Source organism: Diplodia corticola (assembly GCF_001883845.1).
Source record: "Diplodia corticola strain CBS 112549 chromosome Unknown scaffold2, whole genome shotgun sequence".
NCBI lineage: Eukaryota > Fungi > Ascomycota > Dothideomycetes > Botryosphaeriales > Botryosphaeriaceae > Diplodia > Diplodia corticola.
Window position 1 is genome coordinate 321,209 of NW_017971481.1, and position 26,791 is coordinate 347,999.

The 26,791-nt window shown below is 58.1% G+C and overlaps 10 protein-coding genes across 10 annotated transcripts; 6 read left to right on the plus strand and 4 right to left on the minus strand.

The window, feature by feature from the left end:
* Positions 1-1,305: 1,305 nt before the first annotated feature.
* Positions 1,306-2,987, minus strand: BKCO1_2000103 (transcriptional regulator vib-1; the record flags this gene model as incomplete). Its single annotated transcript, XM_020272290.1, has 2 exons — positions 1,306-2,788; positions 2,839-2,987. 2 exons carry the CDS (start codon positions 2,985-2,987, stop codon positions 1,306-1,308), a joined length of 1,632 nt encoding a protein of 543 aa, XP_020134929.1.
* A 708-nt stretch (positions 2,988-3,695) lies between these two features.
* On the minus strand, positions 3,696-6,725 carry BKCO1_2000104 (glycoside hydrolase family 3 protein; the record flags this gene model as incomplete). Its single annotated transcript, XM_020272291.1, has 5 exons — positions 3,696-3,809; positions 3,863-6,378; positions 6,431-6,542; positions 6,603-6,609; positions 6,676-6,725. The coding sequence occupies 5 exons, from the start codon at positions 6,723-6,725 to the stop codon at positions 3,696-3,698; spliced, it is 2,799 nt and encodes a 932-aa protein (XP_020134930.1).
* An 809-nt stretch (positions 6,726-7,534) lies between these two features.
* On the plus strand, positions 7,535-8,892 carry BKCO1_2000105 (n-acetylglucosamine-6-phosphate deacetylase; the record flags this gene model as incomplete). The annotated part of the gene is made up of 2 exons (XM_020272292.1): positions 7,535-7,915; positions 7,972-8,892. 2 exons carry the CDS (start codon positions 7,535-7,537, stop codon positions 8,890-8,892), a joined length of 1,302 nt encoding a protein of 433 aa, XP_020134931.1.
* Positions 8,893-9,464: 572 nt separating this feature from the next.
* Positions 9,465-10,675, plus strand: BKCO1_2000106 (dna repair protein nse1; the record flags this gene model as incomplete). The annotated part of the gene is made up of 3 exons (XM_020272293.1): positions 9,465-9,582; positions 9,713-10,344; positions 10,433-10,675. 3 exons carry the CDS (start codon positions 9,465-9,467, stop codon positions 10,673-10,675), a joined length of 993 nt encoding a protein of 330 aa, XP_020134932.1.
* A 540-nt stretch (positions 10,676-11,215) lies between these two features.
* Positions 11,216-13,517, minus strand: BKCO1_2000107 (microtubule protein alp7; the record flags this gene model as incomplete). The annotated part of the gene is made up of 2 exons (XM_020272294.1): positions 11,216-12,802; positions 12,867-13,517. 2 exons carry the CDS (start codon positions 13,515-13,517, stop codon positions 11,216-11,218), a joined length of 2,238 nt encoding a protein of 745 aa, XP_020134933.1.
* Positions 13,518-14,605: 1,088 nt separating this feature from the next.
* Positions 14,606-16,213, plus strand: BKCO1_2000108 (heterokaryon incompatibility protein; the record flags this gene model as incomplete). The annotated part of the gene is made up of 3 exons (XM_020272295.1): positions 14,606-14,663; positions 14,704-14,796; positions 14,844-16,213. 3 exons carry the CDS (start codon positions 14,606-14,608, stop codon positions 16,211-16,213), a joined length of 1,521 nt encoding a protein of 506 aa, XP_020134924.1.
* Positions 16,214-17,032: 819 nt separating this feature from the next.
* On the minus strand, positions 17,033-18,313 carry BKCO1_2000109 (uncharacterized protein; the record flags this gene model as incomplete). The annotated part of the gene is made up of 1 exon (XM_020272296.1): positions 17,033-18,313. The coding sequence occupies one exon, from the start codon at positions 18,311-18,313 to the stop codon at positions 17,033-17,035; it is 1,281 nt and encodes a 426-aa protein (XP_020134925.1).
* An 826-nt stretch (positions 18,314-19,139) lies between these two features.
* BKCO1_2000110 (uncharacterized protein) lies at positions 19,140-21,533 on the plus strand (the record flags this gene model as incomplete). Its single annotated transcript, XM_020272298.1, has 1 exon — positions 19,140-21,533. The coding sequence occupies one exon, from the start codon at positions 19,140-19,142 to the stop codon at positions 21,531-21,533; it is 2,394 nt and encodes a 797-aa protein (XP_020134766.1).
* A 1,193-nt stretch (positions 21,534-22,726) lies between these two features.
* BKCO1_2000111 (mfs general substrate transporter) lies at positions 22,727-24,180 on the plus strand (the record flags this gene model as incomplete). Its single annotated transcript, XM_020272299.1, has 2 exons — positions 22,727-22,998; positions 23,055-24,180. The coding sequence occupies 2 exons, from the start codon at positions 22,727-22,729 to the stop codon at positions 24,178-24,180; spliced, it is 1,398 nt and encodes a 465-aa protein (XP_020134765.1).
* Positions 24,181-25,481: 1,301 nt separating this feature from the next.
* BKCO1_2000112 (transcription elongation factor b polypeptide 3) lies at positions 25,482-26,657 on the plus strand (the record flags this gene model as incomplete). Its single annotated transcript, XM_020272300.1, has 3 exons — positions 25,482-25,486; positions 25,553-25,656; positions 25,717-26,657. The coding sequence occupies 3 exons, from the start codon at positions 25,482-25,484 to the stop codon at positions 26,655-26,657; spliced, it is 1,050 nt and encodes a 349-aa protein (XP_020134764.1).
* Between the last annotated feature and the right edge of the window lie 134 nt (positions 26,658-26,791).

The window sequence follows — 26,791 nt, forward strand, 5'->3', positions numbered from 1 at the left end:
GGGGGGGAAAGAGGGGCCGCCCACCGTTCGTTGATCGATCTCAGATCCAAACCTCGAACTCACACCAAGAGGGGAAAAAAAATTAAAATACTCTACCTCCGATTCGCCACTTTGCTCGAAACGCATGCAGAAATTATTGCAGGGAAAAGCCAAGTGCATATATTATTCCTCTCCCAACCCCGAGATCGGGGCCCGATTGGAATGCATCGCATACACAGCACGAGCGGGGGGCCATGCGCACACACTACTGCAATACGGAGCGGACCGGCGCACACCACGGGCCCCACTCCCCACACAGCCCCATCTTCCCCCCAGATTCTTCCATTATTGGAGTAAATGGAAGAACCCCTGCAAAACGACAAGCTTGTGATTGCAATGGCATTGGCTGTTGTATTTTCGTTTGATATTGATTCCGGGGAAAGGAATCAAACGATTCTTTCTCGCCTCTAAACGTAAAGGAAGAGAGAAGACGATACATGGCCTCTTGACGTAAAGACTTGTGGCATGGCTTGGCTTGCGCGCTGTTGTCGCAAAGGCACAATCTCGAATGTAGCTGACTACGAGCATAGCGAGTCAAAGGGAAGAGAAGGGAAGGAATTCGATAGTATAATAGTGTATGTGGCAATGGCCAGCCTGCCGCACATCTAGCCACTTGTAGAAAGTAAGAAAAAGGTATCTTCAACATTGAACGAAATAACCTCCTGCTATGCGCAAACCATAGAGAGAACCAATGGCAGAGATTTACTTGCGGCGGAGCAAAACCGATCAAGCCCCGGTTGCGCTGTCGGTTATGGACCTTCCGACAAGATGTTTCTTTCCCGTTCAAATCCCTCAATCCTGAGTGCCTTCACAACCTCCCTGGTCTGGAGGAACCACTCGGCAATCAATCTAATTTCGACGCGTAATAAAAGTGACCGTCCAAGTATGTTGTCAAGTGTGCGTACGTCAAATTCCAGCCTGTAAGCCAGACAGGCCACGAAAGGTTGATGTTCGTTGTGCACCGCTCGTATCCGCTGTGATCTCGTCGAGACCAACACTTTATGTTTTTCTCTTTCCTCAAAGCCGGCTATCCCAACGAGCCTGACTTGAGACCTCCGTTCTTGTCTGTGCTTGGCCTTCCGCGATGTGAACTCAACTGGGTATCAGAAAAGAAATAGAAAAAATGGTAACAACACTCGTGATGGCGCGATGATTCGTGACGCGCTTGCATTGCGTTGCATTCTGCAGGGCGATGACGGCCGTGACTCTGGAACTCTTTCCTCATTCTTGGCACTTGATAATACACGCGCAAAGGAATCCCTCGTATTATGGAGAAGATTCAGAGAAGTAGCGTTTCGACCGGTTCCTTACGGCCACAGCCTTGGGGTCTTGTGGCAGGTTTGTATGGTGGACGACGTGTGGTCTGTAAACGGCGTCCACGGGTGGCATCCAATCGTCCAGACCAAGCGGGAAGTATTCGTATAGTAGATCGGCGCTCTCGTCCGGACTACTGATCAAGTTGATCGAGAAGGATGGCGCACGGGGAGGAGGCTGTGTTAGCTTCGGGAGCTTTTTGCTAGTCTCAGATGGTGACTCCGGTCTCTTGGATTCGTCGTCGGTCAAAGACAGGCTGATGGGCTGCGACAACGCCGGTCGTGGCTGCGAGTTGTGGCGCGCCAAGTCGGGGCTTGATTGAGGATAGGCCGGGACAGGGGGTACGTTGTAAGAAGCCGGCGCTGGAGGAATGGCGGTCATAGCTCCCGCCTGGCTAGTGGGAATCTTCCACTCGAAGAAGTCAGGTGAGACAAGCGTGTCGTTGGGATCAAATTGGAACGGCATTTGCGGGATTTCGACGGTTGTGGCTGTCGAGTGCTCACGCTTGTGGCCATGCTGGTTCTGGCCGGATTCTGTTCCGGTTGGCGTCCGAGCTGGCGGGGCAGGTGTTGTGTGCGATTTGCGAGCAGCGGTGCTGTTACCAATTGGAAAGTCTTTCCGCGACTGAAAGTTTCGAGGACTCCGTCCGCGGACAATGATGGCACCCGACTGGACTTCGCAGATGGAGACTCTCATCCCGTTGGAGAGAGTGACCATGACCTTTAATCTGACTACGAAGTGCTGCTGGAGTTCCTTCCGCCGTCCGTTATTCGCCGTAGCGATCCTGAACTGCAATCGCTTCCAGGCAATGGGGAAGCTCACAAACTCCGAGTCCAGCTCTTGTCCGTTTGACAGGTCGAGCGGGATTGATGGCGGTTCTTTCTCCGTCTTGTCCTCGACAACCTGCGCACTGCTGGCCGGGGTCTTCCACGGGACTGATATGATCTTCACCGGGTTCCCCTCCACTGACTCGGTGGCGGAGATGGTCAATTCCTGGGCTATCACTGGGATCTGGTCGCCTTGGTCGGTCATGATATACTGCAGGGTGCGAGGCAGGGTGATGGTGCCGGTGATCTGGAAGAGGTTCCGACGGTAGCAGGTCAGCTCGGTGGGCGGCGCGGTATTGTCCGCAGCCGAGGCCCAGGGCGATTCGGCGAGGAAGAACATGCCGCGCAGCTGTGCGGACAGCGAGATGGAGGTGCGACGGTAGGCAAAGTCGAGGATGGTGTACGGGAAGGCGGGCGGGGAGAAGCTCAGCAGCTTGTTGTCGCGCTCGACCGTGTCGCCGTCGGGCAGAGCGGTGTCAGCCTGGGTCTGCTGGTCGTAGGCGCTCAGAGCGTCGGAGAAAGGGTCTTCGTAGGCGCTGTTGTAGCGCTTGAGCGCGGGCTGCTGGGCCGGGTGCATGGGGTGGTGCTGGAAGGCGGCATCTTCGCTGCTGCTGGGCGGTTAGCATGCTGCGGCGTCGGCGCGCACTGGCGGGCGTACCCGGCGAAGGTTTCCTGGTCGAAGTTGGAATGGCCGTCGAGCGTGTCCAGCGGGAGCAGCGGGCCATGGAGCGCATCGGGGGCGGTTACGCCCGACAGTTGCATCGAGGGCGCCAAGTAATTCATGGTGATGGTGTCGAAGCCCTCCATCGCTGAGGTTGGCAGGCGCCCGGTGGGAAGCGGAGGGGGTGGTGTTCGGCTGCATGCGCTCGCAGCTGGAAGTGCGCTGGTCTGCGGGCGGGCGGCCCGTGGAGAAGTGCTCGGTATGGGGCTGAACAGCTGGGGTTGTCGAGGGAGGCGCGAGGGCAGGTTGTTGGTCAGGGCTGAGAGGCTAGCGGCGGCACTAGCTGGCAGCCCGCTGCTGAGCTCACATAATTATTGGAAGCCCGCTGTGTCCGCCTCTGCGTGCGTCTGGTGCGACCGGCCTCCCTCATGCGGTGCCTCTTGCATCTGCCTGCCGAGCCTGGCCCCGAGTCGCGCGCTGACCCGTCTGCTCACGCCGCACGCCGCACGCCGCACGCCGCACGCCCGCCGGAGCCGCCTTGTCGCGCTTCGGGAAGGCTTCGAGAGAGTTCGCCCGAGGCCTTAGGCGCGCCGCGTCCAAACTGTCATCATCCCGCCCGGCCAGCCCGGCCAGCCCGGCCAGCCCGGCCAGCCCGGCCCATGCAGCCGCCGTGCCACCCCCACGCAAGGTCCCGCCACCGCCACCACCACCACACATGCCATACGGATTGGAATACTGCTTGTACACGTCTGTGCCTTCAATTACAAGAACTGCGCGACCGCTGCCAGTCGAGTGTTCCCAAACGCCAATTTGTCCGTCCGTCTCCGCACGCCCGCCTCTGCCGAACGGGCACATTACGACGGTGGCACCATCGTCCACGTCGCTGCGTCACAGCTGACTTCTTCAAAATTATGCAACACGTCGAAGCCCATCGCCGATAGCCCGTCAAAGCTGCCGTCCCCGTCCATCTGCCCCATGCGTTAGCGAGTCCGCGTGCCCTGGGTGCCGGGGGGTTACCTACGTAGTCCAGAATGCACGCATTGCACTGCTGCTGTTTTATCTGCCGCATCCCCAGCAGAATGAGCCCCTGCAGCAGCGTCGAGTATTCGCCCACCCCGGGCGAAATCACCGGCGACGAAATGCCCCCAGTCAGCTCTCCGACGTCCTTCATTGCCGGCACGAACTCCGAGAGCCGCGAGTGCATGTTGTAGAGCACCACTGTCCCCACCAACGCGCCATCCTCCGGCCGCTTGGCGCGAATGATCCCGCATGCTGCCGGGTCTGTGAGCGCAAGCTTGTACACTTCGGCCAAGCCTTGGCGATTACTTGTCTTGATGTGGTCAAGCACCGAACCAGCATACTCCCAACCGTACACCAAGTCGAACTCGACGCCTGCGCTTGCCAGACTCTTCGCCATCCCTTCGGGCGGCGTCCAAGCGGACAAATTGCGCGCGATCATGCTGCACACTGGTCGCGAAAGGGCCGTGTTCCAGCCCATGTTCGCAAACCATGAGCGAAGTCTCTTGCGCTCTGCGCCGTGCCCTGTCGGGATGCCCAAGAAGATACTCGGCAGTCGCGTGCCGAGCTGGAAGCGCTTGATACCGTCGCGCTGGAGAAGTGTGCGAATGGCTCGGTTGTGCAACGAGTGGCCGATCGAGAGCTTCCGTCGCGAAGGGTCTACGAAGAGCGCGCCAATCGCACCGGTGCCTGTGGCTTTGAAGAAATACGTCGAGCAGAAGCCATACAGTGCATGCGTGCTGCTGTTTCGAACCACAAAGTGAGACTCTACGACTTCTGGATGGTGTAAGAGGAACGAGTTCGATGTCGCGCTCGCCACCTCTGACCGTTGCCCTGGAGGCATTCCCTCGTTCGCAGTCTTGATGAGAGTGTCAAGAGCATTGGCATCTCTTTCCTCGTTGAAGATCTCCACAAGCCAGTGCTGTTTGGACTGATGCAGCTTTTGGCTATGGCTGATGGTGCCTGGCAGAGACCCCGCTGGAGAGTGCTCGCCGTAAAGAACCCTGACCAGCGAGTTCAGAGCGGTCTCCGTGAAATCGTAGGTGCAGACATAGGTGCCGATAGTCGAGTCTAGAGCAAAGTCGTAGGGCGAGCTAACGGCAATGACAATGAGGGGCTTTTCTCTTCTTTCCCCGCCCGCCGTGAACTGCATGTTGCAGATCATGGAAACGTGCTTCGTAAAGCCGGATTGATACAGATTGCGGTTAGCATCCGCCGTGAGGATTATCACAGCGCCAGCTCGACTGATGAGATTCTCGTGCACTGGTCGGACACCGTTCGCGGTGTAAGATGTGTGCAATACCCGTCCATTGCGCTGCCGTGCAAGGCATCTTCCAAGCTCGCGGAAGACCCTCTCGCCGCTCATAACGGAGGCACTTCGCTCCCATACGGCCGGTTCGGGCGAGCCTGCCGATACAGACTCCGACAACGCAACAGAGGCTGCAGAAGCTGGTAGAGGCTTCACAAGAGGAGTGAGGAGAAGAAGTTCTTCATCGGGTTCCAGGATGTTTGACAAGGGCAGATAGCGGTTCTTATCTCTGACAACTGTGATGGAGTGATTGTACGCCTTTGTCGAAAGGGCTGTATGTGATGGTTGAAGAGTTGAGAGAAGCTTTATTCCTGGAGGATTCAATGCTTTGTCCCAACTGCTGCATTTTGCTTTCATCGAAATAACCCTGCGTAAGGAATCTCTGACCCTTTGCTTGGTGATCATAGAGTTCTCGATGCCGAGCTTTAGACCGTTGATGGCTTCTTGTTGTGCAGAGAAAGACCGGCAAAGAAGCACCAAGTCACAGCCTGCGTTGACAGCCATGACGGTTCCGCCGCCCACGCCGATATTGTGGCTTAGCGCTTCCATTTCAAGACACTCCGAGATCACAACGCCGTCGAACTTCAGCTCTGAACGCAGGAGGCCATCGACTACCTGATCTGACAGACAGGCGTGCATGACGTTGAGCCCGGCGGAGGACATGGCGCAGCCTCCGACCATCATTGCGTCGAGTCCTTGAGCGATCGCATTTCGGAATGGAACAAGGGCGCTCAGACTGAGCTGTTCGAGGGAGTCGGTGATGATGGGGACATCAAGAGCTGAGCCCAAGAATTCCAAGTTGCCGTACGATGGGAAATGCTTTCCCATGGTGGCCACTCCGGCCTCCTTATAGCCTTTCACGAAAGCAACCCCATAAGCAGAGACTTCCTGAGGGTCGTCGCCCGTGGTTCGGACACCCAGCGGCTGGTTCCTGGCGTTGGTTAATACATCCAGGCAAGGACCCATGATGACGTTGATACCGCAGGCGGCCACCTCCTGTGCTGTTGCCCTTGCAACCTCGAATGCAAGTTCGGTAGAGCCCGTGGCGGCAATGCCCATGGCGCTTGGGTACTGGCGGATGTAGATTTCATCGAAGAGGCTGTTGACGCCGCCATTTTCCTGGTCGAGGCCGATGAGCAGCGGCACGGGATGGCCGGCGTCGTGAGCACACTTCTGCAGCTCGTAGCATAGTTTTGTAGTTTCTTCAGCGGCTACATGCATTCAGCACAGCACCTGGAGCCGTTCTGCAGGGAGCTTACATACACTTTAAATTCTTCGCCGTCAGCAGGATGGCGCCGATGTGGTGCTCCTCGATCAGTTGGCGGATCTGTGGGGTCATCGAGGTTCCATCAAACCCCATCATAAACAGTTGGCCCTGTCACCGGCACGTCAGCACCCAGCCGGCAGCAGCAGAAATGCAACCGTTCAGGCATACCAAGGTCCTGCGAGTCAACGTTAGCCAGGGTCACATGCTGTCGCGAGGCCGTGAGGCAGGGCGGGACACGTACCAATCCAGGTCATCCCAAAAGGGATCGAGGTGGGATTGTTTGGCGACCATGATGCTCAGGCCGGCCCGCTGCAGAGCGGAGAATGCGCAAGCGGTTGCTGGGCTGACGAATCGTCGCTTCAGACGCGGAGCTCGCTGCGACGTGGAGTGGTATTGAGCATGTCTGCAACGTCCGAGGCGGCGCGGTCGGATTAGGGCGTAGCGCCCTTGGCGGCACTGGCTGAGCGGCTATGTTACACCTGCGCCAGAGCTGCAAGTCATCCCTTGCGCGGCACAGCGGCGATTACTGACGCGCGGGCGGGTGAGACGGAAGCGCGACGCGACGGTAGCGGAGGCTTGGTGATGATGGGGACGAGGTTACATCCAGCGGGCCAGCGCCGGGAGGGCCCAGCGATGGCCACTCGCCGGCTGCCAGCTGCCAGCTGCCACAGTCTCGCTCGCTTCGGCTGGCGCTTCCGCCGACTCGCTCCTTCCCCACCTCCGCCCACGCCTTCCGCTGCCCGCCACAACGCCGACATGGCCGCCCGCTCCCTGGCGCCGCCTACTAGATGCTGAGCTGCCGTCCACTTGCGCGACCACGTTGCGCTAGACCGCCGAAGTCGCCCTATCACCACCTGCCGAACGGCTGCCCGCTGCGACCATGACGTCTCTTCCGCGAGTTTCGCCCGGCACTGCATTAACGCTGCCGGCGCCCAGCCCGTCCATATCATGGAATGATTTCCTTGCCACACGCTCTTGTTTCTTGTCTTTTGCTCAGACAGCCCCGACTGCCGCCCCTGGTCCCCTAGCTTCTCCAGTGCCGCTCTGCTTTCGAGGCGCGCATCCATTGTCAATATAAATCATCCGCTGCCCCTGTCACCATGCCGATAGCCACCTCGCCGGTCCGTCAGCCCAGCGGTATCACAAAATTCACAAACTGCCGTCTCGTCAAGGGGGATGAGATCATCTACGAGGACCTGTGGTTCAGCTCCGTCACCGGCAAGGTCCTTCACAGCCAAGAAATCTTCTACGAGCACCAGCTCGTCCCCGACCATGTCATCGACCTGGGTGGCCGCATAGTGTCGCCAGGCTTTCTCGACGTGCAGCTCAACGGCGGCTTCGGTTTCGACTTCTCGGTCGTGCCTGACGATGTTTCGCTGTACGCAAAGGGCGTCCTGCGCGTCAACAAGAGCCTCATCACCACCGGCGTGACCTCGTACCTGCCGACGTTGACCAGCCAGAAGGCCGAGGTCTACCAGAAGGTCTGGTGGCTCAGCCCAAGTGTTCCCCAAGTATCAAGCTGACATTAGGCCACCAGGCATTGCCGTATCTCGGCCCCTCCGGCCTCCGCAGAAATGCTGGGGACGGTGCGGAGTCCCTGGGCGCTCACTGCGAAGGACCCTTCATGAGCCCCACCAAGAACGGAATCCACAACGTTGCGGTTCTCCGCACGGCGCCCAACGGGATGGCCGACCTTGAAGACTGCTACGGAGCCGAGAACATGGAACCCGAGTACAGTCCCATCAGGATGATCACTCTCGCCCCCGAGCTTCCAGGAACGCTGTCTTGCATCCCGGAGCTGAAGGCCCGTGGCATCGGTGTCTCTATTGGTCACTCAGAAGCCACCTTCGAGGAAGCCACTGCCGCCATGGACGCCGGTGCGAAGATGATCACTCACTTGTTCAACGCGATGAGGCCGCTGCACCACCGCAACCCCGGCATCTTTGGCCTGCTCGGCACCGCTGCGCCGTCGTCGCAGAAGCCCTTCTTTGGCCTCATTGCTGACGGCATTCACCTGCATTCGACCACTGTCAAGATCGCATGGCACGCCCATCCTGACGGAATGGTTCTCGTCACGGATGCGATGGCACTTGCAGGTCTTGCGGATGGGATATACGAATGGACCAACGGCTCACGCATTGTGAAGCGCGGCGCCGTTCTCACGCAGGAGGAGACGGGTAGGATTGCCGGTAGCGCTGTGTCACTCATCGAGTGCGTCAACAACTTCCTAAACTGGACCGGTGCCACCGTTCCACAGGCTCTCAAGGCTGTTACCGACACACCAGCCCGCATGGTCGGCCTCCAAGGCTTGAAGGGCTCGCTTCAACCTGGTGCTGATGCAGATCTTGTCGTGTTGGACGAAGAATTCGATGGTAACGGCGGCCGTAAGCTGCGCGTTGACCAAGTCTGGAAGTTTGGTGAGCCTGTCTTCAATGCTTTGAAGATGGCACAGTTTTAAAATTGGCCCTGCTCATGGTGTTTGGAGATTTTCGGTTCAGCGGCGTTCATGTTATTAGGAGATTTCCCTTTAGAAGGCTTCATGACGTTAGATTGCTTACAAGAGAGTGAACATGATAAAAGATTGATATAGATGGTAAACTTGGACGTTATAGATCGTAGATACCCTTAATCATAACGTAGAACTTGTTACATATATTGTGTATTTGATACATGCATTATCGTCTTGTTGCTTTCTTCTTAGGGTGTTTACAAGTTTTACATACTAGCATTTTATCTGGTTATTATGATTTAAATCTTAAAGGCCCGTCTCCTCGATATTGCAATCGGCGCAAGGGAATGGATCATTCGGTTGAAAATGGTAGTGTACAGTTCTATCTTATGGAAGTGCCAATGCAATCCATCTGTTTCAATATCAAATCAAGTCGTTAGATAAGAAGCCATCATGACGCACGTGCACGGACCCAAGACGCGTCTCCCGCAACGCGCCCTCACCACGTTTTGTCGAATAATCTTTCCCACTAAAGCCCCGCACCTCACAACCATTCGCTGTGCCTACAGCCTACAGACAGAATGGAATCCGGATACAACCACAGCCACCGGGCTTTCCTGCAAGCCTTCCTGGCCCGATCCGTCATGACCTTCGAGGAAGCCCAACCCATCCTCGCCGCCATCCTTTCCGCACGCGACGGTAAAACCCCCATTGAGACCTCCCCAAACCAAGCCCCACAGCAGCCCCTCCTCCATCCCCCATCACCGCCCAAGCCCCAGACGCAACCGAACTGACCCGGGCGCGCCTCTCCCCGCCACAACTTTTACAGCCACCCGCCCCGTCGCCCCGGCCGACGTGACCGAAGCCGACTTCCACGGCTACGTCTCGGCCTGCAACGCGATGCTCTCGCCGCTCGACCTGGAGATCCGGTCGGCGCGGCCGCAGACGGCCTCGCCGCACCGGCAGGCGCCCGTCTACGCCGTCGTCAACGTCACGTCGGACGCGCTGACGCAGCTGGCGACGACGCACTCGGCCGACGAGATCGCCTTCGTCAAGCGCCTGCTCGACGCCGTCTTCGAGACGCACAACACGCGCCGCGCCGAGGTGCTCGCCCTCACCTCCATGCAGGCCCTCAACCTGCACAAGGCGCCCGCGCGCGGCGGCGGCGGCGGCGAGTCCGGCGCCGGCGCTGCTGCTGCTGCTACCGCCGCCGAGTCGCAGGGGTCCAGCGGGGCGAGTCTGACCATGGCGCAGGCGCAGAAGGTGCTGAATGACTTGGTTGAGGAGGGCTGGTTCGAGAAGAGCGCTGGCGGGTTCTATTCGCTGAGTCCCCGCGCGCTGATGGAGCTGCGGGGGTGGCTGGTCGAGACGTACAACGAACCGGCGGGCGCCGACGACAGCGACGAGGAGGGGGCGGAGAGGGTGAAGATGTGCGAGGCGTGCAGGGAGATCGTGACGGTTGTGAGTAGTGCTGCGGACTCAAAAACGAAGCGTTTTTCCCCGTTTTGGTTGCGCGAGAAAGTTGCTAATGTGGTTGCTATCGCTCTAGGGTCAGCGCTGCTCGAATCGCGACTGCCGTTGCAGGCTGCACGATCCTTGCGTCCGCCAGTTCTTCCGCACGCTGCCCGATCGGAAATGCCCCATCTGCAAAGCTGCGTGGACGGAGGAAGACTTCGTTGGAGAGCGTGCAGCTAAGCCGCCGAACCGTAACCGCACCAGTGCCGCAACGGCTGCTTCCTCGTCAAGAAGGACGACGATGAATACCATGGATGATGAAGATGAATCTGAGTAACCAAAAAAAAAAGAAATGAAAGTGTTTCCTTCGAATAATTGAGATAGTTGGAATGGCGCTTGGGAGGTTAAAGTCAGCCAATTTCTGATTCAATAATGATACCCACTAGGTTGAAGAAGCAAGGCGTCAATAGTCAGAACGAAAAGAAGGCCCTGAAAAGCGAACGACATATATTGGAATCTTTACCAGAACCATAAGTTTTTCTTCCCTCTTACAGGCGTGCAAAGTGCAATCCACAACCCCGGAATTTGGTATCAACATTGAGCGTCAGAATCGTTACAGGCAGACCAAAAAAATAAAAAAGAGGAAAAGGGTCTCCAATCCAAAAAGATAAAGCATTCTGTCCGTAGACAAAACCATCGCTTCGATCCAAACCCCCAAGAAGTCCATGAAGTTCGCCAGTCCGAAACGCCACCTTCCATGAGACCTCTGGCCTTCCCAGGAAACCGAATGAAACAGCCCAACACCTTTTCCTGGAACTGACCATGCTATATGCATGACATACGGCTGTGCCTGTGTAACGAGTCCATATGCATACACCTACTCCTGCCCCCTGCCACTCATTCCCATCCGCTCGATGTTTGACATCATTCTGCTCTTCGGCACACCTCCACTCCTGTTCACGCCCGATGCACCAACTCCCCTGCCGATCCTACTCTCGCCAGCAGCACCGCCGCCGAAACCGAAGCCAGGGCCGCGAAGACCGGACGGCTTGCCGATGCCGCTGCTGCGGAAGTCTGAGGGGCCGCTGTTGTCGGGCCTGCCTCTTGGCGTGGAACTGGCACCACTTACACTGCGGCGGAAGTCCTCAACCACCGCCTGTTGTCGGGGCGTGGCAGCTTCCGTGGCTTGCAATGAGAGCATCTCATCCACAGCAGCCACCAGCTCGCCCTTCTCGCGGCGCTCGTTCTCGAGCTCCTGCAGTAGCTGAGTACGCTCGGCACGGGCAGCCTCGATCTCACCCGCCAAGCCTGCGAGACGAGTCTTCTGCTCCTCAAGTTCGGACTTCTGTTCCTCGAGGCGCTTTTGGTCTGCCTCGCGGTTGGCGGCAGCGCGAGGGTCGAAGCCTTCAGGCAGGGATCCTGAGAGAGTGTCGTTTCTGCGGGATTGAAGATGCTCGATCTGCTTGCTGAGTTCTTCGACCTTGTGTGTAAGTTCAACGTGCTTTTTCTCAGCCTTCGACTCGTAGGACTTCTTTAGCGCTGCGACCTTCGTCTCGTGCTTCTTCTTGTACACGACGTGTAGCTCACGGCACAGTGTCGCGACCTTTTCGTCGATCTGCCGCTGGACCTCCTCAGCAGTGTAGCGCGGGCTGTTATCGCCACTATCAGCAGTTGTCATGATGCTCTGATCAACAACCTTGCTCTCGGCTTCGAGAGCCCGCGTCTCGGTCTCTGCAGCGCGTGCTTCCGCCTCTTCGGCCCTGCGATCACTCTCTTCGAGCTTGCGAAGAAGCTCTTCGCGCTCTTTGTCGCTCTTGAAAACTTCTTCACGGATGCTGCGAAGGACATCCTCGACCTCTACGCCACGTCTCTCCCATTCGGACTTTTCCCTCTCGGCGTGTTCGCGGGCAGCCGTCTCTTCGCGAACTTGCTCCTGCGCCTCACCAACCCTGCGCTCAGCGTCGGCGACAGCCTTCTTCAGACTCTCGACTTCGGCAGCACGGCCGCTGAGCGTAGCCGTGAGGGAGGATATTTGCGACTGATAATTGGACTTCATAGACTCCATCTCGCGCACGGTGATGGTAGGGATGGACCTCGGGGTCGGCATCGGGGGAAGTTCAAAGTCGAGGAGGTTCATAAGGTTGCTCTGTCTCCGGGGAGTGGATGGCTCGGCAGCATTCTTTGCGGGCGAGCGCTGGTTGTTCAAAAAGTTTCGTAAGCTCGCTTCGCCGCCAGTGGATTTCGAGGGCGAGTGGCGCTTGGTAGGAGACCTGCGACTTGAGCCGGAAAAAGCGTGAAATTGCTCAGTGAAGTCCAAGAGCAAGTTCGTTGTGTCGCCATCCCTCTCCTGTACAGTCGGACTCTTGTGGCGACGTGGGGTCGGGGAAGGAGACCTGTCGTAACCGTGGTACTCGCGCTTGCGAGCAGTGCCCGGAGTACCCGGGGTCTTTCGAGGGGTCTTTACCTAAAAGCAGGTTGTCAGCGGAAACTGTACAATTGATTGTTGGCTCAAATAGGAATTCGCCTACGTTTGCGAAAAGTTGCTTCGTCGGACTCTTGTGTCCAAGCTGGGCGAAGGCAGTCATGTCTGCGTTCGGAATCTCGGAAAATGTACTGAAGCAGGTGTTGTCGATATCGTCTGCATCGGACTGGTCATCAATGGACTCGGTCGGATTGTGGTAGTAGGAAATGTCGCTGAAGGTTGCATTCGCCTTCTCTGTTTCCATGGCGTCAATGGCCATAGTGAGCCCTTCGTTGTCGCGCAAGGTAGGCTCGGCTTCAATTGGCGTAGCGGCCTGAGGAGACCTAACAGTATCGAATTGCGGCTCAGCGACAGAAAAACGCTTGCTTGGCGAACGGCTGTTGATGCGCGATGTCTTGATGGGCGAAAGAACGTCGGCGGACACTTTCCGCACAGACTGGGTTGTTTTTTCGTCATCGAAGATTTTCAAATCCCCGGTCTTGTCCATCTGAGAGTCTGCGCGGGGCGGCAGATTCTCCTGGTCGACAAGAGATATGAAGGGCGAGCTGGGCGAATCGACGGCGGAGTCCTCCATGGTGACGAGAGGCGACTTCGGGGAAATTTGCGACAGGTTGCTGACGGCACGATGACGGGCAGACGAGGGCGTTCTGGCGTTGAAGGAGAAGGGAGCCGAAGAGGGCGACAATGGCGTCGACATGTTGCTTGAAGTTGGCCGTCGAGGTTTGTTTGCATGGCAACGGCAGACGGCAACGCCACTGCCGAAAGTAAACATGAACGCCAGCACCGGCGACTAGTTTCCCCGACGGAGCTTGGGCCACCCAAGCGCGCGCTTTGACTCTTACCTACACAGCAGGTGCTCCGCTGCTCCGCTGCTCCACGGCTCCACGGCTCCACTGCTCGTGCGACGACGAGCTCTGCGATTCATCACCTGCTGCAGAAAACCGAGTACACCCACCTGCATCCATCTCACCACGACACTGCACCCGACTGACGTGACAGTGGAATCCTCTGTCCGGCGTTTGTGCAAAGCCACGTCCAGATGCTTGCTTCAATTGCCCATGTAGGCGCCGGGTGGCCCGTGTCGCTGCACAGCCATTGCGGGGCGGATAACATCAAGGGTTCGGCATCCTCGTTCGCTCTTGTCCCGCCCAGTATCCTGCTGTCCGTCTTCATCTTGTTCTGGCTCTCCGAAGAATGCTCTGCGACGCTTGTAAGAGTGTGTTTGCTGGCACTAGCCCGAGGACCGCTTCGCCGCTGGAGATCCGAGTCCATCATCACACCCTGCAATCGTTCCAAGCCTCTGTCTTGGCCGGTTGCCATCTATGCAACCTGATCAACACGTGCGATGGATTCCTCCCAGATCTCGCATCTGACGACTCCAATGGCCGCCAGAAACACTCCCGAATCGAGTGGCTGTTCCTTGACGATGAACTTCTTTTCATCCGGCGCGATTATTCGGCTTCCGGGATGCCTTTCTCGTCCCTTTCGGCCCAGGCCGTTGTCAAGTTGATCGAAGCCGAGAGTATGGGCCTTCGCCTTCTCCCATAGATGGTTGCCTAATCTGGGAACAGAAGCTGAGCACTCAGCGTCCGCCTTTCGGCACACTTCTATGACCCTTTCGGAGCCCTCATTGGCCACAGCACGGGCATGGCTCGAGGAGTGTCTCCAAAAACATTGCCATGCGTGTGCCGAAGCTTCTTCAGAGAGTCGATCGTTCTTCCCAAGCAGAATTGTCGACGTCGGGGCTCTGGATGATCCTTCTGTCGTCAAAGTGTTTGTGCCAACATGTCCCATTTCCGAACCATACGCGACCCTCAGCCACTGCTGGGGCGATACACAACCTGTACGCCTGGTGAAAGCTAACCTTGATGCCTTTCGAACAGGCATTGATGTACAATGTCTCCCAAAAACCTTTCAGGATGCAATCTTCGTAACCCGGAAGCTGGGCTTGCGCTATGTTTGGATAGACTCTTTATGTAAGTGTTGTTTCTCCCTTCTTCCTCTTAATTACTAACTATCTAAGGTATCCTTCAAGACTGCGCGGACGACTGGCGCGCCGAGTCGTCCATGATGCGCTACATATACCTATATGGCGCACTGAACATAGCCGCATCGGCTGCCTCGTCCGACCATGAAGGGCTCTCTTTCCCACGCAACCCGCACATCACCCGCCACATTCCCATCTCCGTCACCTGGGACTCCCCGGACCTCCTTGCGCAGAAACCACGCGGCGCCTACTACCTCTTCAACGGCGACATCTGGGACCGTGAAGTCGAGTTCGCCCCGCTCAACGCCCGCGGCTGGGTGCTGCAGGAGCGCTTGCTCGCACCACGCATCCTCCACTTCGGTCGCAACCAGCTCTACTGGCAGTGCAACACCATCTTCCACTCGGAGATGTTCCCGCGCGACCTGCGGACCAAAAATCTGGGCCCGTATGTCCCGCGAGTGTCTTCCAACTTCATGCGCTGTTTCAGCGGCCTGAAGAAGCGGCAGAGGAAGAGCAACATGCCAAAGAAGGAGGACGACGGGCCATATGCCCGCTGGAGCGAGCTCGCCAACGCGTACAGCGCGACGGCGCTCACGCGCGGCCAGGACAAGCTGATCGCCGTGCAGGCGCTCGCCGAGACGATGCGCGACGCCACCGGGGACGCCTACGTCGCCGGCCTGTGGAGGAGTCGTATCGTCGACGACGTGCTGTGGCGGACCGAGGTCGACGCGCTCCTGCCGTCTCCGCCGCCGCGCAGTGCTGCCGCCTCGTGCCAAAATGCAGCGATCACCGGGCGATCGCAGCCGTGGCGCGCGCCGACGTGGAGTTGGGCAAGTCTGGACTGCCAGATCGAAGCCAGGAGCACGTGGCACTACTCGGCGGCGCGGGGAGGCGATGGCGACGACGATGGGAAGAGGCTCGTGAGGAAGATGGTGCCGGAGGTTGCGGGTTTCAATGACGTGGGGACCGGACAGTTGAGAGATGCGCGGCTGAGGGTGGAGGGGCTGCTGTACCGGAACACCCAGCCGTTGTCGTTTAGGGTCCTGGAGAGCCCGCTCAGTCTCTACCGGGCAGCAGAGGACACCACACCGTGGAGCATGAAGGTGGTGCTCGACGAGTGGGATGCCGCGTTCGCTGGCGAGAACAAATACGTGATCCCTACGGGCGCTTTGTTCTTCCCGGTTGGCTCGCCCATAGCTGGTACCGTTGAAGGGCTGCTTTTGGAGCCGGTACCGAGGGCGAGCGGCCACTTCAAGCGAACGGCTTACTTTGAAGTGGATCTTCTGCTGTACGGTAGCGACGACATCCTGGAAGAGATAAATGTCTTGGAGGATGCACATGACCTGGGACTGGCCGGATGTGTTGACGGAAAAGGTAGAACGCTCTATCCATTCACTCTTCTATGAATTTGACGTCTTGGAATGCAATACAACCCAGTCCAGCAAGTGCTGCAACAGGAACGGCGGGTAGTTGAATTTTCTATCTGGAGAGGAATGCACCGAATATGTGTCTACGGGTGTTTCTGTAATGCTGATTTCTCACCGGGCGCTGGGGAATCCGCATCAGTGGCGTTGTGACGCGGCGGTAGTTTGGTGGGTGAGGCGACGTAGATGGCGCAGCCATGAGTGATATCCCGAGGATGATAACATTGGGGAGAAAGCCTGATTCGGACAGCTCCGGGATGGTCACTACAGCTTCACGTCACGTTTGGTGAGGGGCGTCAAGGAGAACCCATGCGATTCAACTTCAACGCAAGAGACAAAAGCTACCACGACGTTTAGCTGAGGCTACAGACAACCTCGGTCGACACGCGCTCTATGCAGACTTCAGACTCATTCAGCCCAAGGGTGATCCTATCTAGGCCAGAGCTCTTCCAGATCAACCCGCTTAGCGGCGGCCGCTCGACAGAGCCCCCCTCGTTATCAGGCAACAACTCCCAGCGGAACCCACTTTTTCCCTGACAAGACCTCTTGATACCAGTCACTAGAGTTGCGTTAATAATTAACACTGCTCGCTTTGTTCCAAACGTTGAGCGGTTGTGAGTATCCGGGTGTAGACAGCTCGTCCCTGCTGACCTCAGTGACGTTGTAGCCCAGACCGAGCATTTTTTGGTAGCCAAAACGGTAATCGCTTGGCGCCTTTTGTACAAAACGGGAGTTTCTTTGTGGCTCTTTTCGCCATTTCGGAATTTGACCACGGTGCTGGTTGTGCTCTGGTAGGTTGAGTCACGGCTTAGCCTCTGCCACTTTATTGGGGTTACCGCCGGATGGAGCGGTTGAACGGTCTGGAATAGACGAAGGAGGTGCGATGGCAGGATTGTTGCTGTGGTGGCCACGGTGACTATTCTCCGTCTGCGTGCGCGCTACGCTGGCGAGAAACGGCTCCAGGTCGTTGTTCTTCCACCCAGAACAGATAGCGGGTGTTGGCTTAGGAAGAGGCACGTATCCTCCCTGAGGCTTTGGTGGAGGTAGTGAGGGTCTGTAGTAAAGATGGGCAGCCGTCGACTGTGAGCCACCTGGACTTGCTTGGGAGGAAGACGGGCCATTCTTGGGAAAGTCCCTGGCTGGATAATGAGTGTTGCTTTGGGCTGATGTGTGAGACATGTCAGTCCCGCTAGATGACAACGGGGATAATTCGTTGAGTGACGTAGGAGGGAAGTGCTTGGCAGGAGAAGAAGGATGCTGAACGGGGACGGGCCGCGGCGCGTATGGAACATTTGAGGGGCTCAGAGTTGGGCGTTCTTCAACAAGTGGTTGCCCAACCGGCATGGCTTGGATAGGACCCTGTCTACTCTGTGCGTGTTGGTAAGCAAGATTGTAGGGAGGGCCGAGAGTCGGATCGAAAATTGGTGTTTGCCCCCCATAGGCAACCCCGGCAGGCCAGTAACTTGGCGTATAGTGACTAGTAGACGGGTAGATTACTTCCAGTGCACGTTGGTAAGCAAGATCGTAGGGAGTCGGATTGGAAATAGGTGTTTGCCCCCCATAGACGACCCCGGCGGGCCAGTATCTTGGCGTATAGTGACGAGTAGACGAGCAGATCATGGGCCCATTCTGCTTCTCTGGGGTGGTATTTGACCGTCGAATCTCAAATGCGAAGGGCGGAACCAATGGCGGCGGCGTGTGTGGCCTAGTCGAGGCCGATATGAATCCTAATGGGCTATGGTGACGACCTTCTTGCGAGGCCTGAGATTGCATGCCACGCGTTTGGCCTTGGCCTTCGCAGCGCCACGCCTCGACGAGAGGCCCTGGCGCGATCCGAAGCGCTTGATCGCATGTTGAAAGCGGGCTCGGGCGGAGTGGTGCGAAGGAACGACGATCGACGCCTTTGCTTTGCGCCTGACCATTGCTGTTGTTTGATGGGTTGTACGGGTTCACTGCTTGAGCCTCAACAGGACTGTTCCCCTGACAATGCGCAGGATTCAGCCTCCCAGCGTTGGCTATCTCCATCTCATGCGCATTCACCCGAGTCTCACTGCTGCTCTTCCTCCTAGATATAGGCGCCATACCTCGAGATGGAATAAAAAATGTCCTGAGGTAGTGTACTGACGTGAACAGGCTCTGGAGGCTTCAAAAGAATGGCAAAAGGATTGTAAGTTGGCCGTGCTTCGGTATGGTGAAGCAGAATGGATAGAGGCATAGAGGCAGACCCGGGCGCTGGCGGGACGCATACTGCAAGAGCATTGGCGCCATGTCGAAATAAGCAGGCACAGGCAGCTGTGGTAGTCACTGGAGAGCGCCTTCGGTACGCGGATGCTGAGGTCACGCCAGGTCGTGCTCCGGCTTCATTCAAACAATCCATCATGGTTCGGAGAAAACCCAAGCCGCAGTGTCGCTGGTGGCGGCCAGGAAATGCCCGACGCAGATGCAGGAAGTGAGGCGCAGTGAGCTGCCGCATCCCTGGGGCTGATGACCGAAACAGTTAGCATTGCAGATGCGCGTGTTCGCCATTGGGCTGCAGGCACACACGAGCGTCGTCGGCGCAGTGCAGTGGCAGTACTGGCAGTACTGGCAGTGGCACAGAGGGCGCGTCGGCCTGGTGTCGTGTTGGCGCCTTGGCTGGCGGTGAGCGGCGGCCCAGTATGACGAAGCTGCCAGCTCCCCACCGCGCGCGAAACCTTCATCCGACAATTTACCTGCCCGTCACCCAACCCTCACCATCCGCCTCACCCCGACAGCCTTTCCGCAGGCGCTCCAGGATAATTGGCCTGCTCCGCTGTCTCGCAATTACTCCTGGAGGCGCTGACGCCGCAGCTCCGTCCTCGCCAGCCGCTCGCCCTCCCGCCGCGCCTGCTGCTTGCTTGCTTGCTTGCTTGCTTGCTCCACGCCCGCCATGGCTCCGTCCACCGCTGAGCGAGCCCGCTCCACGCGCGCGAACCCGCAAACCCCTGCGCCCGTTGTTCCTCGCATCATCCCCGCCGTCCCGTTGTCGTTTGAGCGCAAGTCGAAGAAGCCGCAGCCCGAGAGTCGCGCTGCTGCGTCCGCCGACCAGCTCGCATCAACCATCGCTGCCGCTCCCAACCCCCAGCCTGAGCGCGTGCCCGACCGTGCTGCAGCCACCGACAACCCACCTCCACTTGCAAATGGAAACCAGCCTCACGCCGAGACGGACATCATTATGAACACAAGCGCTGTTGGGCCGTCTCCAGCTGACGCAGCGGGTACCACGTCCGACGCCGCCGCTGTGCATGCTCCTCCAGCGGCTAAAATTGGTGTGCTCTCCTCTTTCACGTTGAGTGCTAGTTTTTCGAGGTCGCTAATAAATTCCAAAGCCGATAAAACTGCTGCCCCGGTACCTGAATCCCACCACGAGCAGTCTCAAGAGCCTGGTCAGGCCGGCTCGCGTGAGCCGCAACACCATCAACAATCCGGACCCCAACCCCGCCAACAACGCCAACCCTTCGAGCTTCCTCCGCCCTTCTACCCGTCCACCGATCGCTCTACCCCTACGTCGACTACCTCGTCCACCTTCACCCGCCCGCAACCTCCCGCCAACCCTCCGATCATGCACAATCCGAGGCCCAGTGCCAACGGTATCGTGTTCGGCGGATATCCCGATTCTTCCAGTGTGTCCCCGGCACCTCCAGTCACAAACGGGAACTTCCCATACCCTCCACCGCCTGGAGCCTACCCAGCTTCCACAATGGTGGCGCCGCCCTACCCGTTCCCGGCTCATGCCCACCATTTCTCGGAACCCCACACGGCTATGATGCCTGCTGCCGTAGCGCCAAACGGAGTCGGCAACTTCGGCTGGAGGAGAGTGGACCAGCCTTTGCCGCTTCATCTTCGACAGGGTCATTCCACGCCAAACCCAAGTGTGACCAATTCTGGCTTCTCTCCCATCCACCCTAGCGCGGGTTACGGCCAGTCCTTCTCTCCGGTCCACATTAACGGCTTTCATCCTCTCTCTAGGTCAGACTCACAGGCTTCGTCACCGCGGATCCCGGTAACGGACGATACGCCGAGTGAGGTGCCTGTGGAGGACGCTAGCCGGAAGCGTTTCGTTCATCCCATTCAAAATGGCGTGCATTCTCGCAAAGCGCCAGCGCCGGCGCCGGCGCCAGTCTTCCCGCCGACCTACCCCCAAGGTGCGGCCGAGTTTGGCTTGCGGGCGTATATGCGCTCTCAGTTCAGCTCGCGTGTGTATGCGGATTCGGTCCTCAAGCTCTACCCCGGTGGCGGTCGCGAGGTGATTCTCTGCTTGCCCGTGCACAGCGTCATACTCGGCCGCAACCGCAAATTTGCTGATATCATATCGAAGTCTCCGCCCTTCCATTCGGAGTCTGGCTTGCGCGTTCTTAACGTGTTGGCTGAAGATCGCTTCCTCGACGGGCCCATATTCGCGGAGGCATTGAAGTATTTGTACAGTGAGGACATGCTCAGCCCTATGGATTTCCTTCAAGGCCTGGCGCCCTTCACTGGCAATGTGACTGAAGCCCACGGATATGGGTCTCCGGCGCAACGGATGAGCCATGCCTTGGCTTATGCGGCAGCGGGGTTCTGGCTTGAACTTCGTTGCATTGTGAGTCGTGGACTTGAAATTGCGAGGGAGCTTCTACGCTGGGATACTGTCGAAACCGCACTGGGGTTTGCGCTTGACGGTGGCCTCGATGCCAGCTGGCGTGTGGACGATGCGGCAGAAGACTCATCCAGTGACGACGCATCTTCGAAGTTTGATACGGATTTCGCGCCCAGCTATGGGTCGTACAGCACGCAGTTCCTGCAGACGATCAATGGGTTCCTGGTTCACAACTTTCCGGACGACTTCGAGCTCGACACGTCTGCATCGCATCTCCACGAGCTTCCGCGCATGCCGTCAACGGAGGATGGCAGGCCAGTCAGCCGCAACCCCCGGCTGAGCCAGATTCGGTTCGGAGAGGTGCCGGTCGACTCGAGGGGCCCGTCGCAGCACACGACCAGTATCCTGTCCAGCATCCTCCTTTCGCTGCCCTTCCCGGTGCTCAAGGCATTGCTGGAGGACTTTGCGCTCTGCAGCCGTCTCGGCAAGGGCAGGGTCGGTCGGCTGATGCAGGTGGTGGTTGCAGAGCGCGAAGGGCGTCGCAGGAAGATGGGCGGACAGGCCGACGATGGCGCGAAAGCGAGCACGGTGTGGTGCGAGCGGGTGGAGCCATGGCCACAGCACGGATGCGGACAACGGCTCGCACGATCGCGTCAAGACATTGATACCCCCGCGTCATCGGACAACAGTCACGGGCAGATGCACTAGTTTGCCGGTGTTTTGATTTTATTTCTAGTCTCAGTTTCGCTGCGGATGTGTAAGGCCTTTCGGAAAAAGAAAAAAGCATAATGGCATTTGCATAGCGGGCGGCAGGCGTTTCGGGAAGGGGGACCAAAATCTTATATTGCGATTTCACAGGATGCGAATAATCTGGCGGATTTCTTTTCCACTTGGACAGTGGTGGACTGGGCAGGACAGCTTTTTGGGCGAGCGAAAATCAAGGATGGATGAAGATTTCAAATTTCGAGTCGCTTTCTTACGTTGGATGGACGGGGGCAGCCATGGCAGGTCTAGACCAACAGGCAAGACGGGATACCAGGTTGCGAGATGGGACAAGACGGGGAAGTGAGGACAGAATGATGACATGACGACTTGTATACCACAGCACTAGCTTTTCTCGTCTCGCGGCTGTGTCTGTTTCTTTCCCTTTTCCTTCCTGTTTCCTTCTGGGGTAGGGTAGGGTCAGGCTGGTCTGAGCAAGCATATACTAACACGGTATAGTTGTACGGGCACGCAACGCCAAGTGCACTGGTGAGGAGTGACTGCTGGGGCCGGGGCCGTGATCGGAGTGCATTGCTCAGCATGCGGAAGATGCGGAAGATGCGGAAGCCCATGTTTGTGAAGGCGGCGTGGTGAGAAAGCCGGTGGACGATTACTCAGCAGGTGAGACTAAGACGGCCCAGAGGGGAAGGAGGAGCGGGCCGGCAAATCGGCAATTGCATACAGCAACGCAGCAACGCTCGCTCGCCAAACCGCGCGAGACGCCGGCCGGTCATGGGGGCACGGGGGCATGATGTGCATGATGTGCTCGATGATGAATAACAGAAAACCGCGGGGCCCGGCCTGTCTGCCGCACGGTAAAAGGGACTGAACGTCCGCGCTTGGCACCTGCCGTGCTCTTATCACCTCACCTTTTTTTTTCCTTTCGTATTCGCCGCTCGTCTGACAGGTCTTGGCTCTCTGCTGGCCTCCCCTTGTTCCCGTCGGCTCTCCCGTTTGCTTCTCCCGACTCTTGCACGGCGGGTGGTGTGCGAGAAGGATTTCCCCCACACTCGGCGCCACAGACGCACTACCGCCCCGCAAGCTTCTGCCGGGCAGTCCTTTTAAGCCAGCACCAGCTCGCCGGTTCCTGAAACTGCCCGCAGCCCGCAGCCCGCAGCCCGCAGCCCGCAGCCCCGAAGATGCGCGACGACATTGAGCGCGCCGAGTCGCTGTCGTCTGCCGCCTCGGGCCCCGACACGGAGCTGGAAAAGAAGGACCACGACCACTACCCGCCCCAGGACCTGTCCGAGACCGACATCGAAGCCGTGCCGCCTGCACCCCACGCCCCGCTGGAGAAGACGACGTCGAGGAAGTCGAAGCATTCGATAAACAATGTTTCGTCGGTGCCCAACGGCGGCCTGCTCGCCTGGCTGCAGGTTCTGGGTGCCTTCTTCCTGTTCTTCAACTCTTGGTAGCCCTCTATCATCTACCGTGGCCGTGGACATGCAGTGCTGACTCGATGCCCAGGGGAATCGTGAACTCGTTCGGCAGCTATCAGACCTACTACGAAAGCGACCTCTTGACGAGCTCAACCCCTTCGTCCATTTCATGGATTGGCTCTGTCCAGGCCTATCTCCTCATGCTCGTCGGCGCCCTGACCGGCCCCATCTACGATGCCGGCTACTTCCGCCACCTTCTCGTCTTCGGCTCCTTCCTCGTCGTCTTCGGCCAGATGATGCTCAGCCTCTGCACCGAGTACTGGCAGGTCCTGCTGGCCCAGGCCTTTTGCGTCGGCATCGGCACCGGCTGCCTCTTCGTCCCCAGCGTGGCCATTCTCAGCACCTACTTCACCACCCGCCTCGCCACCGCAACCGGCATCGCCGCCGCCGGCAGCAGCATCGGCGGCGTCATCTACCCCATCATGCTGCATCGCCTGATCGGCCCCATCGGCTTCCCCTGGACCGCCCGCATCATCGGCTTCATCGCCCTCGCCACCCTGCTCGTGCCCAACCTCTGCATGAAGGTGCGCGTGCTGCCGGCCTCACGCCGCAAGATGCTCGACCTGCCCGCCTTCAAGGAGCCGCCCTACGTGCTCTTCATCTTCGGCGCCATGGTCGTCTTCATGGGCCTGTACACGCCCTTCTTCTACATCCAGCTCTACGCCCTCGACCGCACCATCACGTCGTCGAACCTGGCCTTCTACATGCTGTCCATCATGAACGCCTCGTCGACCTTCGGCCGCATCTTCCCCAACATGCTGGCCGACCGCATCGGCCGCTTCAACACCATCGCGCCCTGCGCCCTCCTCTCCGGCGTGCTGATCCTGTGCCTCATCGCCGTGCACGACCTCGCCGGCCTCGTCGTCTTCTGCGTGCTGTACGGCTTCTTCTCCGGCACCTTTGTCAGCCTGCCGCCGCCCATCCTCGTCGCCCTCAGCCCCGACCGCAGCAAGATCGGCACCCGCATGGGCCAGGCCTTTTCGTGCATCGCCATGGGCATCCTGGTCGGCACGCCCATCGGCGGCGCCATCCAGAGCAAGCACGGTTTCACCGCCCTGTGGCTCTTTGGCGGCATCGTGACCATCGGGGGCAGCTTGAGCGTCGTGGCGGCTAGGGTGTGCAAGTTTGGGTTTTCGTTGACGCAAAAGGCGTAGATGTGGTGCGGGAAATTGGATCGTGCGGAGCTTGTAAATAGAGCAAAACCGGGTACGGGCATAATATGTGTACATGTAAATATTCAATGCCGTGCACATGAAACACTGAATAACTAATAATGCAGTAAAGAATGTCTTGTTGCTTCGTTTCACGTGCTTCAGCCAAAAAAGGAAAGATGGGATGGGGAAGAGGAACAGCCTGTACAATTAGTCTCCTTTGCCTCGACAGCAGCTTCCACGTCGCAATCTACGGCTCGCAGGAATTTTGAGGAAAACGTTCCCTATTCTGGCCGCTCAACCGGCCATCCGGAAGGTCTCTGTGCACCCAAGTATACGGCCAAGCCCATCGCAATGGAACCTATCGTGTTTCACCACCGCTAGGCTCTTCTCACCCCGATCATCATGTCTTGGGGGGAAAGAAGGAGCGAGGTTTCTCGGAGCGCTACTGTGAGCAACCATCAAGCAGCATCAAGGCAAGCGTTACGCCGCTCGCTGGACCCGTTGCAGGTTTTGAAGCAGTGCGGCCGATACAGCAGCCGAGCCATGGCCGACACGATGCGTGCCGTCTCAGAAAAGCATAGGGTGAAGACGGTGAAGAAACTCCCGAGTTAGCTACGAACTCTCCATAGAGAAACAATCCGGAGACGCCTGGAAGACGCGCCACAATCAGGTGATCTTCATGTGGGAAACCTTCAACCCCACCCCACCCCTTCTCGTGGGGCATTGCCCGATCGGTCACTAGCTTTGGGCCATGCAATTACCGTCCGGGCCCTTGACGTCACGAGGAAAGATCCAAACACCACAAGGGTATCGTGATGATGCCCGAAAGGGCTGGCCGAGCACTTGCATTAGTGAATAAGGTTCACAAGGAGTCCGTATTACTTCAGTATGTATGTACATGACGATTGCTCCTAAAGGGGTGCAGCGACATTCTCCTTTCCCTCTTTTTTTGGTTTCCTTTTTTGTTTGTGCACCTCGCAGAATTACTGGGAGGAGCTCGTATATGGAAAGGTCGCACGGCTCATATATGACAGTTGCATAGCAGCTGTGCCCGTGACAGTGACATGTCTCCAGCGATGGTCCTTGCTGCTGTGATCCGCTGGGACCCATCAACTTAGACAGCACGGAGTCGAGGAGTAGCCAAAAAGAATCGATTGTGACAATGCGGGGATTAGGCTACCGGAACATCGGCTGTCATGGGATTTCGCGGCGAGAGCATATCAAGGAGACGATGTCCCCGCAAATGCCGCTTTTCCTGCAATCTCGCTGCTCATTCATCTCGCCGACGCAGACTCGTAACCATGGTGTAAGTCGTCCAAACATCTGTAGCCCGAGGGCTGGAGAAGCGTTTGCTGAACGTGCTTGTCGGCAGGTGCTCCCACGTCGTGCACGCGACAGCCGCCATGTTTGGCGCCTGTTCCGGGAACACGGCCATGAACAAAGTCCAGCACGTGAAGCTGAAGAGAGAGATCGAAAGTAAGGAGCACAAGAGCAGCAAAGCCGCGAGTGGCGATAACTGACGTCGGGCCTGCCCAGCCATGTGCAACCTCATGCAGCCGGGAGGGGTCATCTCCTTCGTCTGGGACGGCCACGCCGCGGGGAACGGCAGCCAGAAGCTGACGAGATACACATGCACCGTCGGCTGGAGCAGGCGGGTCAGTCTCCTCGACCGCTCGCCCAGCTCCTACTTCGGCCCCAAGAAAGTGGAATACATCAGTCTCGTGGAATCGCACACGTACGCCCCGGTGAAGCACTTCTGGGAGCCCTTCCAGCGCGAGCCGCGCTTCGCCATCCAGGTCCTGGTGCTGCAGAACCTGGTCAAGATTTGCTGCGACACCATGGCGCGCCGCTACGGCCCCAACTGGAGGGAGAAGACGCTGCTCAAGGCGCAGGGCGCCGACATCGCCCTCGACGAGAAGCGTGCCTACGGCGTCCTGCACACCATGGGCGGTCCCGCCGGCGGCGGCGAGTGGATCCACGTCCCTGCCGGCTGCGAGGCGCCCGAGCCGCACATGCGCTTCCCTCCCTACTCCGGCCCTGCCGCCGTCGAGGCGCCCGTCGATCGCTGCCAGTACGAGATTGATGAACCCGAGACGGGCTACGGGCGCACCGACGAGATGGACGATATGGAGCATTTCATGATGCTGAAGCGACGCGTGACGAACAACGGCAGGCTGCTGCCCGACGCCGACGGGTGCTATAGACGAAGTAGCTCGAGCCGGGGTGCTTACCGAACCTCCTCAGTTCTCTCGGATCCTCGCCGCTCCCATTCACAACACAGTCGTGCCAACCGGACTGCACGCACTGAGTCTTCGTATTCGAGTTCCCTGGCCAACGGTGAAGGGCCGCGCCCCAAGAAAACGAGACATGATCGTGGCCCGAAACATAGCGCCGCGGAGAAACAGAAGTCCAGGAGAGACGACAACTATAGCATAAAGGAGGACAGTCCCAAGAACGCCGCCATTGAGCGGGAGTAGGTCGGAGGTCGTTGGCGTCGGCGAGCAATGCTTTTTCCATATATGTTGGGAGGATGAAGTTAAGAGTGGCAAGACCGCATCAATGTATCGTAGGCAGACTGGGTATCTTCTAATAACGTATAAATCAGCGGTGC